Source organism: Mus pahari, chromosome 12, assembly GCF_900095145.1.
Source record: "Mus pahari chromosome 12, PAHARI_EIJ_v1.1, whole genome shotgun sequence".
Taxonomy (NCBI): Eukaryota; Metazoa; Chordata; class Mammalia; order Rodentia; family Muridae; genus Mus; species Mus pahari.
In genome coordinates, this window is record NC_034601.1 from 29,058,392 (window position 1) to 29,070,297 (window position 11,906).

The 11,906-nt window shown below is 47.5% G+C and overlaps 1 protein-coding gene across 24 annotated transcripts in view; it reads right to left on the reverse strand.

Annotated features, from left to right (window-relative positions):
* Positions 1–11,906, reverse strand: part of Kalrn (kalirin RhoGEF kinase) — a 603,889-nt gene that overhangs the window by 57,867 nt on the left and 534,116 nt on the right. For all 24 annotated transcript variants that reach the window (XM_029544638.1, XM_029544643.1, XM_029544642.1 and 21 more), the window contains 6 exons: positions 6,459–6,589; positions 2,165–2,231; positions 1,718–1,821; positions 1,501–1,570; positions 1,122–1,208; positions 175–267 (listed from right to left, as the gene is read on the reverse strand). In XM_029544638.1, the coding sequence (XP_029400498.1) occupies positions 175–267; positions 1,122–1,208; positions 1,501–1,570; positions 1,718–1,821; positions 2,165–2,231; positions 6,459–6,589 (552 nt within the window). The remainder of the gene's footprint in view (positions 1–174; positions 268–1,121; positions 1,209–1,500; positions 1,571–1,717; positions 1,822–2,164; positions 2,232–6,458; positions 6,590–11,906) is intronic.

An 11,906-nucleotide genomic window follows, 5' to 3' on the forward strand; every position in this document is an offset into this window, starting at 1 on the left:
AAGCCACTTTGGGCAGAAACAAGGGCCATGCAAGCTATTCAGGCCCAAAGCTGATGGCTGGCCGCTTCCCAGTCGTGAAGGACAGTATAATGGAGGTGACCCCAGCCCTATGCCCATAGCTCCAGCCTTTGAGGAGACCCTTCTCCAGCCTGGACCCGGCTCCCAGCTTCTCACCTTGAGTAGCAGCTGGTACTTTGTTATTCTCTGAATGGGCTTGATCAGGAAGTCACTAAGGGTCAGCCTTTGATTGATCTCTTGTTTAACCTCCTGAAACAAAAGGGAAGAGGGGTGAGCGGCCAGCCTTCAAGCTCCCCAAAAACGTCCGAATCTTCACACTACAACTGCCTACCCCACGGTTCATGTTCTGAGCAAGGCGTCACACAGTCCCAAAGACCTTGCTTGGCTCCTTGGCACTGTTGAACCACCGTCCCCCACCTTAGTCCTGGGAGAAAAGCTGAAATAGGAACTGTGCTCTCTCTACCACTCGGGGAAAGAATGAGGAGAGGAATTCCCCTCAGACATAACAGGCCTACAAGGCTGGACCCTGAACTCTGTTCTCTAAACACACAGGGTTCCCGCTAAGGTGGTCGGGGGAGGGGTAGTGTTGCCCCTTCAACCTCAGAAGATGCCAGGCTGAGGCATCTACACACTTGGAGGTGCTAGACATGGGAACTATATTAGAAAGGAAAGATCCCAAGGCACGGGGTGAGGGTGGATGGATCAGTTCAAAGGCATGAGAGACCAGCTAGAGGCTGAGAACATGGCCGACTCTGAAGTGGCTGTAAACTCTTTAACCAGGGGCAAGTACTTAGCAACGTTCCTAGGGAAAGGTGGGGGAAGAGTGTGGACATTCAGTGCTCAGTGGTCATATGAGAACAAGAGCTTCCACCGACAGTCTGTGACAGTCTTCCCATAAACGGAGGCTCCTCAACAGTGGGTAGACAGAGTCACCTCAGCTCTTCCTCAAGCAAAGGAGCATATGGCGACGGCGTTAGGAAGCTACCAGCTCTGTGGAGGATGGTTTCCTGCTATGAAGACCACGGCAGGGGCGCCTGTGGATGGAGGACCCGGGTATGTCTCATTGCAGCTGTGTTGGCCTGGGAGCACGGGGAGCCCCTCACCTCAAAATAGGCATCGTATTCAGCCACGATGTACTCGGAACGTGGCTTGTTCTGGCAGTACCACACATAGATGTGCAGCTTCCGCTCCTGGAACAGGAGAAAATGTGACAATTACACACCTCGGCTTCCGGCTCACCTCCCCTGCACCCACCCCCAATCCCACAGAGTCAAGGGCAGTTAAAGATAGGGAATGAGCCATATAAAGGAAAGAACAGGGCAGACAAATGGCCAAATGTGTAAAAAAAAAAAACAAAAAACAAAAAAGAAACAAAGCCAGGGTGTTGAGAGAGAGCAAACTCGAGAAGAGCTGAAGACAGGAGGACTTTAAAATGAGTGTGTTGGCACCCAGGGAGATGGGGACAGCTGGGGTGACACTCACATGTTTAATGAAGAGCTGGGCCAATCTGTCTTGCTCCTGGATACATTTTTCCAGTTCAGCCAGGAAAAAACTAAGAGGAGAGAGGGGAAGGAAGTCACACTACTTCAAGACATCCTCTCTCAGTGACAAGATAAATGACGGGGCCTCCCCTCAAACGCCCCGCTCGGGTCAGATGCAAGGGGCAGATGCCCCACTCTCGGGGCAGCTCAGAACTCACTCTTTATGCCAGTCATAAATCTGGTGGATGTTTCCAAACACGATCTTTTCCTTCCCGCGCATGTCCTCAGGGACCCCCTTCTCTTCTATTCTCTTCATGAAGCCCTGCGCGACAGAGGTGACATTAGTGGTAGACTTCACAGACAGCGTCCGTTAGCACCCACCCATGTCAGCTCACGCTCTGTGTAGATCTGCAGTCAGCACTGTGGGATAGCTGCTCCTACCCACCCAGGCCCCGCCTCCCTCTAAACACATTAAGATACTTCAAGAGGAAAATAAAATCTGTCTCCCTGTTCGGCTTGAATTGTACCGATTTTAGTTTCATTTCTGCAAATTACCAGAGAGCCAAATATGCACAGTCACCAGGCTAAAACGCTCGGTCCCAGGTAGGGTCCCGGTTTGCTCCTGATCAAGTGAGCACAGATAGAGCCACCCTGCCACTGCTTACCTCCACCACAATCCCCAGGTCCTTGACGTAGTCCTTCTCTGTCTGTACCAGCTCATTCAGGACAAACCTGAGTGAGAGATAAGGACAGTTAGGCCCCAGCTCAATATTAACCAAGAGATCTCATACCTCCTCCGCCAGCCAAGGTCTATTCCCAGGCTGGCCCCAAATTCCCTAGATAGCCCACACAGTCCTGAAGCTCTGCTCATCCCGCCTCCGTCTCCTGAGTGCCAGGATTAGAGATATACCATAGCCAGTTTTATGCAGTGCTGGGGACTGAACCTGAGACGTTGAATATTCGATGAACCAAGCTATACCCCATCTCTTGCGGCAGAAATAGAGGGTAGAAAGAACTATAAGCACCTTTTGCAAAACTGAGTTATGAAAGCTTTGAGACCAAGGGATTATCATGAGATTTTATTTCTTTATTTTGGCTCGACCCTTTTCTTATCAAAAGAGGAAAGACATTTGTGTGATAACTAGCCCTAAAAGGCTGCAGAGATACAGTAAAGCTCCTATAATGCATAATCAGAAGTTAGTCAGGAATGTATCCATGGTTACTGGCCTGGAAAATCCTCAGTCAAGGCCAAAGAACCTAGGTTGGCTGCAGATATTCCATGTTCACACCTCTGACTGTAGCGTTTTCTACCTGGGATATGGGACTGTTAAGAAGGGCATCTACTTTCTTGGGTTCCTTGTGAATTATTTCCATCTTTTAGGTTTATATCTCTTAAGAGCATTTATTATATACGTTACCCCACCTGGGTTTTCTCATGCTTATAACAAGGCAGGGATTGTAAAATCTCATTATTTAAATACTAAGATAGGAAGGTAGGTGATTCACACAAATCTACAAAGGGAAGAGGAGAGGTAGGATTTGATCCTAAGTGCTAAGGGTCCAAAGATTATTCTTTCACAGTAGCCTACTGCCTAGGGAATAGCCTGGCCAGGCCTCTGGCATGCCCCAAGTCTCCATCCCACTCCTTCAGTTCTGAGAGTCAAGCACTATACAGAAGACATCATAGCTATGCCCATGACACAGAGGCCCTGTGTTCACAGGAGACGGAAAGAGTGTGGCCTGGAGGCACACCAGCGCATATTTTTGGCCCGAGTGTCAGAAGGGATACGATTCTGAGATGTCAAAGAAGAGTCGTAAGTAACCATTACAACCCAGCAACTGTTCTCAACCCAGGAAGCAATTCATCTGAAATGCTTGTCCTCCACAGTACAGAGAAGTCTCTGAGTTGGGCTGGGAGGGGTAGAGGGATATTGGGAGGTGTCTGGGACCTCAGAGCATGTGGAGGGAGCAAAGAACACATGCTTTATCAATGTGCTCAGCACTTGCAGCTGGCTCCCTTCCTCCAACACACGATCATGGGTTTCAGGCCACAGGAAGGAACTGGCCAGGACAAATAGAAGCCTTTAGATATATCTTTAGCAAGGCCCAAGTTACTTCCTGGAAGAGCGTGGTTAGTGAAAACCCACAGGAAAGTGAGAACTCAGGACTGGGCTAGCCCTTTGGAGAGGAAAGCTGGAGCTCTGCTGCCAGGTAGAGATATTTTTAACTTCAGTTGCTTGCTGACCAGTGGAGGTTGCCTTGGTTTCTGAGTCTCTAGGAATTGCACTGGATTCCTATGAAGAGCCAATAAAGTACCTGGGAAGATGAGACGTGACCAAAGAAGCCTAGCTGGTGTGGAAGGGAGCATAACCACCGTCCCAGTACTTGAGAGACAGGAGAAGCTAGAGTTTGAGGCCAGCCTGGGCTACTTAACAAGGGTCCTTCAGAAACAAAACAAAACAAAAAACTAGATTGATATATATACATTTCAAGGCACTACATGATGAACAGCCAAAGGATTTAAAAATAATGCAATGCTTTTTCATGGTCAGTCCCAACATTAAAAGTGACTCACAAATGAATGTTAGTGACTCTTTGGTCTACCTGAAATTCTTCTTGCTATAGACTTATTTAGTTACTTTGTTGTTGCTGTTGTTAAAATAAAATACTTGAGGAAAGCAACTGACAAAGTAAGGAAGGATTTCTTTTGGCTCAGGTTTAAGGGGGTAAGCTCTACCCGGATGGGGAGGATACAGTGTCTGGGGCTGGAGCTGGTCACACTGAACCCATACAGATGAACCCTGGTGTTCAGCTCAGATTTTCCTTTGTTCTTTTTTATTTAGTATAGAACCCCATCCCCTGGGACGGTGTTGTGCACGCTCAGGGTCAGTCTTCTAGAAACGTCTTCACAGACATGCCCAGAGTTGTGTCTCCAGGGGATGTTCATGCAGTCAAGCTACCGGTGAAGTCTCTCTCACGCCTGCCGTCCTTCACACTGGTAGGGGACGGGTGGCCTCTGGGAGCTTTGGTACTGGGTGTGCCACTGTGGTGTGCCACTGTGAAGACACTGTGGATTCTTACCTCTTCCTGCTCTTTGTACAAGGCCAGAACCATTTCGAGCTGCGGCCTTGCTCGGGGCCTTACCCATGCGTAATCTTCTTCATTCTGCTCTACTTTCTTTCTTCTCCAGATTCCAACCTCCTACTTAACTTATTTTCTTTGTCTGATTTCTCCCATTAGAACATAAACATGCCACGCATGAAGGCTTTCTGCTGTTGCTATTGTGTGTCTTACTCATTGATCTGTCCCACTGGTGGGGCAGATGATGTGCTTAACAAGCGTCTGGTGAGTGACAAGTAAGTGGCAAGTCCCCTCTCAGCATCTTCCTTCTTCTTTACAAAGGACACCTGTTTGCATCCTCTCTCAATGTGGCTCTCATGTGACTCCTTGGTGACCTCCGCCCGTGCTCTGATGGAGCCTTCAGTGTCTACACTCTGCTCTAGCCCTCCCATGGTATTTATACCTGAGCACCATGTATCTGCTCTGTCATGTTGGCCATGAGGTCCAGCAGGTTAGAGCGAGGGCATCAACAGTCAGAGACATTCAACAGGTCAGTTTTCAAGAGCGTTCAGGATATGGAAAATGGAGGGTGTGCTGAGAGAGGAGATGGCGCAGCGGACTAAGAGAGCGACAACCATGACTGGCTTGTTATCACAAAGTCAAACAATATCTCACTTGGATAATGACACTTGCTCTTAAGGTTCACTCAGTCAGAGTGACAATTGGAGAGACTGGCTTTTCCAAGGACCACATGTCACCTCAAAGGTTGCTTAGCTGACATAAGCAGCATTTTATCTTGACCAAGGAATAGGAACGAGTTCCGACCACTCCCCACCCCCACTACTGTAACAACCATGGGAGAAGCCGGGGAAGGGCACATGCTCTGCAAGGCTCTGGAAACTACCCTCAAAAAGTTCTGGGGGTAAACACAGTTATTGGTTTACATGATGCTCCTCCCCAGCACATGGTGACAGCTCTGCTTTGATAGCAGGCTCTTGCTATCATGTTTTGCTTCTAAGGAGACAAAGCTCTAAATTTTTACTTTGTATATTTGCCAGCACTAAAGGACTTGGTTGACTTATTTGATTCACTTATTTCTGCCCATTTTTGTGTTTATGGCCTAGATAAAGGAGGCATGGATGTAAAGGAGAAAGGAAGACAGAGACTAAGACGGACCCTTAACACCTGCCTAGCCCAGTCTGCTTGCTACTCACAACCTCACACACTGAGTTACTAGCAGCTTGCTTCCAGAGGAATCGATTGGCCCCAAAGGAGAAAACTTAAGTTCTGATGGGGTATAGTTCTGCTTGGCTGATGTCTAGTATAGTCTTCACTATCTCAAATACCAGGAGACTGACTTTGCATCAAGGTAGAAAACTCAAACCTTACACAGTTCGTGGGGTTTTGCGAGATGTGAATGGGATCTTACCACTAGTCATTCAAAGTGTGAGGAGGTTCTTGCATAATGAGACCTACAAATAGATATGAGATGAAAGACCAGGGAGAAGGAGCAGAAATGCGCCTTGCCTGGCAGCCGAGCCTCTCCTCAGATATCTCCACTAGGCTTCTGCCACAGTTAGGGACTCTGGCGCTGCTTACCCCTGGGAGCCATCCTCGTTCTCTAAATTCCATTATTTTCATTTTTAAAAGCATGTTTTACAGTTGTATTAGATCTTGGTTATAGCCACATTTTGTCAATAGCAGCAATCTCACAGAATATTCTCCCAACCCAAGCTTCCTTAAGGCAGTGCCAAAGTGGCCTATTGATGTTCAGTGTTGTTCTGTAAAGATTTGGGCCATCTTCACTTAGAAAGGATGACAGCAGTTAGACAGGCAGCACGGGGCTAATTTCCTCCTCAAAACTGCCCAGCACACACATGTACCAAGTAGGCCACTTACATCCTGCCTCTCAGAGCCTTGGCTTTCTGTTCTTCTTCCAGGTTTCTAGGAGGTGTGGGAGGGGTCATCCCCTCATTCAGGCAGCCTGTAGGGTCCTTCAAGCTCCCCCGGTAAGAGCCTCCTTCCAGGGTCTAGAAAGAGAAGGATAAATAGCCTGAGAGTGAGAACTGGAAAGTTATTTACAAGCCCTGGGTCTCCCCAGTCTAGCCACAGGCAATAGGAAAGCCAGCTCTCTGAACTACAGTGAGGCATTAGGAGACCAGAGACTTCCACCTCCTTGCAGCAGGGAGCTGCCATCTACAATCAGGGATGACGCTACTTGTCGTGTGATCGGGGCACATCAGGAACCCGTGTGATCAGACCACACTAGGCACCCATGTGCCACCAACTGCCCAGACATAATGAAATTGTCACGGCGATTTATCTCTGGGTGAGGGCTCCAGCAGGAAAGCGAACCACTGCGGTTCTATACCAAATAAGGCATTGGGAAGGAAAACTGGTCATATGACTACTTCATGCAAATTGGTAAGCTAAGGAAAATGACAGAGGTAGGTGGTGGAAACCATACTTTGTAAGGGTAACTGCAATACCTGGAAGAAGACAATGAGATGTAGTCAAAAAACAGCCAACAGATGGAGCCTGTTCTAAAAACATCTTTGTTAACGTTACCAAGAGCTTTCTTTCATTAATCCCCATTCCTGTTAATTAAGGTCCTACATAAGGTGCTTACTTGTTTGAGAGAGAGAGAAAAAAAAAAGGTAAGTGGATTAATCCAGTGATCTAGAAGCAGCTGAGAAAAAGAACCTGAAGTCTAACCCCAGATCTGAAGAACACAGGGCGCTCTTGTAGGGGACGTGAAACTGTCCAGTGTGTCCCTGGGTTTTCAGATCAGATCCTCCCTTTTAGCAAATTTCTAAAGGACAGAGATGATGCTTGTACAAACCACAGGGAAAGTCAAGAGTGTTCCCCAGTGGTTAGTGTCTCTCTGCCACTGGCACTGGTAACAAGTTGTAACACACTCAAGTTGTAACTGGTAGAGTAACATCCTCTTTGGGGCCAAACTAACATTTTAATGTCCTAAGCTGATTTGCTTAATGCTTATGTTTAGGATACCTGATAGGTCTTTGAAGAGTTTTGAATTTTAATTTTTTGGCAATCTCATACATATATGCAATGAACTTCAGCTCTTTTTTTCCCCCCTCCTACTACCCCTTTCCACTTGGAACCTTTTTTTCCTAACAAGGTGCCCCCTACCTTCCTCTCTGTGCGTAATAAATAAATAAATAAATAAGGCTACTTCCTGAGCATGGGTGGGAGGTTACATCCTTGAGCGTGCCCAACTTATCAGTGGCTACACCACTGAAGAGAGTGACATCTGCCCCATGAAACTGTTCATAGTCATCAGGGAGGGAGGTGCCTGAGCCCTTCCCTGTTTCATGATGAAAATGTTGCTGGGTCCAATCTTATATAGGTCTTGTCCGATAACTGCTTTGAGTTCGTGGGTGCAAGAGCCGTGAAACAATGGAAGCCCAGGAGACGAGTGGTTTTTCCTGAACCTGAGAGTGGGGCTGTATGCAATGTAAGTGCCCTGAGGATCAGCGGAAGCTCCGAGGGAAACAACTGAGATCAAGGTCAAGGCGAGCATCCAAGGTCAAGGCGGGCGTCTATAACACAAGCATGAAAGACAAAACACCAACTACCCAAGGTGCCTGACCATGCCAGCCTCTGTGGTTTCTAGAAGGGAAGGCTTCGTTTAGTAGTCTTTGAAAACTGCAGTTTGAAGACACAAGACACCAAGATCAAATAGTGCCGATCACCGAGGCGGTAGAGCAAAAGCCTGTGGCCTGGTCTTAAACAGTCTGCGCTTGAGAATATCCATCACTGACTCTCTTAGCTGCTACATTTCAACAGAAGCCAAACAGAGGCAGGAAGGAACATTCCAGGGAAATAAATGAAAGCAAATGTGGTACCCCAGAGGAGAAAAGATGGAGAATATTAAGACCTTATATATTGTTGAACAGTGACATCAGCCTTCTCACCCACTCCCTAAAACTGAGCAACTGTGTCAAGGGTCAAACACAGATCTGTTGCCAACACTAGAATTAAAGGCAGACAGTATTTTCCAGCTTGAGAGAGACAACTGCTTTCCACTTGATGTAAAGGTGTTTACAGAACACGTAATCAACCATGGAAACTGTTATATCCAGAGCAGCAGTATAGGCTAAAAATAAAGAAAGGTCGAGGAGGGTTTAGCTACATTTATAGATACAGGATCTGTAACCTGTTATTAAGGAAATTAGAATGTCGGGTGCTGAGGCTGGACAAGCCAGTGGACAGGCAGCTTCCCAGGGCATGTCCCTTGGTGCCACCACCAGAGACAGGCTCTGGGACAGATGGACCCAGCTAGGGATGAATATGATTAGTACCTTTAACTTCTCATCTCCTCACTGACCTAGTGTGGCCTTTATTCTGTGGCCTGTAGGCTGGTGGCAAGGTGAGTGCCAGGCTCAGTGAGCAGGCCTATACCACTGCCTCCAGGGAGTGTGGCACAATCAGCTTGGCGTGGGCCAATCCGTCCACAGGGTAAAGGGTCTCTGAGGAGCCCAATGTGTCACAGGAGGATCTGCATTTCCCTCTTGACTTTGTATGAACAAAGAAGCCAGGTAATGTCTTGGAGAGAACTCTGGGACAGCGTCAGAACCTGGCACGGTGACAAGGAAATAGAGGGCCCGCTAAGCTCTTATGGTGGGCAGCCTGCCTGCAATGATGGAGCTGGCTTCCTGCTTATAGCAATTTCAGAGTGATCCCCTTGGTCTCAGCTGCCAGGGCTGGATACAGGGATCTAACTTAGCACAACCAGGGCGGGCAACCAACCTGTCATCATTGCTGTCTCTGGGGGAAAGAGACAGTGACTGCCAGTTTGTCTCCATAGTAGAGACGTCTGTCCCACCTGTGGTTCAGGGCCACAACATGCAGCAGATGAAAAGGAAACTGAACAAGGAAGGAGTAAATACGAGGCCCTATAGCCGTCCGTTTCCTTACAGAAATGCAAAGAGAATTCAAATAGATAGCTTACTGTGGAGGAAGGCCACTGTCCCGGTGAGATGGACGCATTTCCTAGTCATGCCCATAAAATGCCCTTCCTGTAAGCGCACTCTCCCTCTCCCTGCATCTTACTCATTCCATGGCATTATAATTAATGCCTTACTTGTATATAGAAAATCGAGCATCTACTATATTATATACCGAATGCTTGGAGATGCTGGAGAAATGAGGACAAGTAAGAGTCTCAGACCTCCATAGTCTAACCCACTCTGAGAGCTCTGACAGATGGACCATACAGGATAACATATGGGCAGGCAGCTGCGAAGTGGGAGGGGAAAGAAAGGAAAGACTGCAGTAAGGGCAAAGCTGAGTCAAACTATCCCCCGGTGTCCTGGGGGAGTGGCTCAGGAATCTCTGGGATCCCCAGATCCAGGGCGCTCAGATCCTTTGAAAATGCATAGTGTTTCCACAACTACATTCACCCTCCTATATAGTTAACTAATTTCTGCATTATTTATAGAGAGAGTATAATGTAGATGCTATACAGTGATTGTTACACTGTCTTGCTTAGGGAACAAGGAAGAAAAAGGTCAATACATGTTCAGTGCACATGTAATTTCTCCCCAAAGAGCTTTGATCTGAGGTTGAGTGAATCTACAGGAAAGGAATCCAGGGATGTGAAGGACTGACTACTCTAACATGTAAAACAAACCAAAAACCAAACCAAACCAAACCAAACCAGAAAGAGAGAGAGAGAAAGAGAGAGAGAGAGAGAGAGAGAGAGAGAGAGAGAGAGAGAGAGAGAGTTAGTTAGTTCACTGGATATACAAACTGGGGAACATTCATTCCTGGTAGGACCTTCACTGTGAGGGAGGTCATGGAGTGAAACCATGTGAGGTGAGCTAAAAACCTGTTGCAGGTAGAGTTGGATATGTGAGGATCTGGACTGGTAGAAGACAGTACTAATGAATGGTGTGCATGCGCACGTGTGCGTGCATGTGTGTTTGTATGTGTGTGTGCTAGTGACCTGGTGTGGGTGCTAGTGAGGGGGGGGAGTGCTAATGTCAGGGGTGCTGGTGAGCAGGGGTAGGTACCAGTCAGCTGGGGTAGGTGGGTACCACAGAAAGAAGACATGAGCATCAAGGTTGGAACCTGGAGATGCATAGAAGAGATCCTAGACCCTGCCCACGGCAGTAAACAGGAGAATAAGACTGGATTTAAGTTTTAGAAAGATCACTCTCAATACTCCAAAGAGCTTTTATTGCCTTTATTGCTACATCTCTGACTGGGCAGCAAAGAGAGCAGGATTTAAAATCTAATATCATGACTACATTATTTGCCAAAGGGTCTGAGAGAAAACATATGAGGCCCTAGCATTGAGTGTATCAGATGATGATGGTCTCTGTCTGGCCCGCTGTCATTTCCCCGGTCTCTCCTGAATGAGTATATAAAGCTTTTCTTAAGTTGCTTTTAAGAGGGAAGGCATGCCTTTGGCAATCACACGGAGAGGTGCCATACTAAAATCAGGGAGGGACAGACAGCACCAGTACAGGCAGGAGAGGCCTCTGAGCATATCTTAGGGTGTGGGCTGTATAAGGAAGGAAGGCTCCATGCTGGATCTCAGAGGTAGGTTTGGGGCAGGCTTCAAGGGACTACACTGTCACTTCCTGGGTGGAGAGCAAGGCTCATCCAACAAGATAACAGGGAAGTGGCTGGTCTAGCACCACTCACCACACTAACCTCTTAGCTGCTCCAACAATAAAAACGTCTTTATCATATATTGGGTGAGAAGAAGTGGGGAGAAAAGAAAGAGGCAGAGGTGGGGGAAGAAAGCAAGCACTAGTTGGTGAGGCAGGAAAGAAGAAGAAACTTCCTCATGCTGTTGGTGGGAGTGAAGACTGGGGTGCAGTCGCCTGGGAAAACAGTGTGGCCATTCCTAAGGAAAGGAAATATAGAAGTATCATAAGGTACAGCACTCCAGCTGGGCATGGTGGCTCATGCCTTAATCCTAACACTCGGGAGGCAGAGGCAGGCCGATCTCTGTGAGTTCAAGGCCAGCCTGGGCTATGGAGTGAGTTCTAGAACAGCCAGGGCTATGAAGAGGGACCCCCGCCTAAGCCTAAAATAAAAAAGGAGATGGGTGAGGAATGAGGTGAAGATGTCTATATCTGAGCTCACAGGGACACCATTTATAACAGCCAAGAAGACAGCTTAAGCTTTGCTAATACATGAATGGATAAAGGGGCTGTCTTAGTCGGGGTTTCTATTCCTGCACAAACATCATGACCAAGAAGCAGATTGAGGAGGAAAGGGTTTATTCCATTTACACTTCCATACTGCTGTTCATCACCAAAGGAAGTCAGGACTGGAACTCAAGCAGGTCAGAAAGCAGGAGCTGATGCA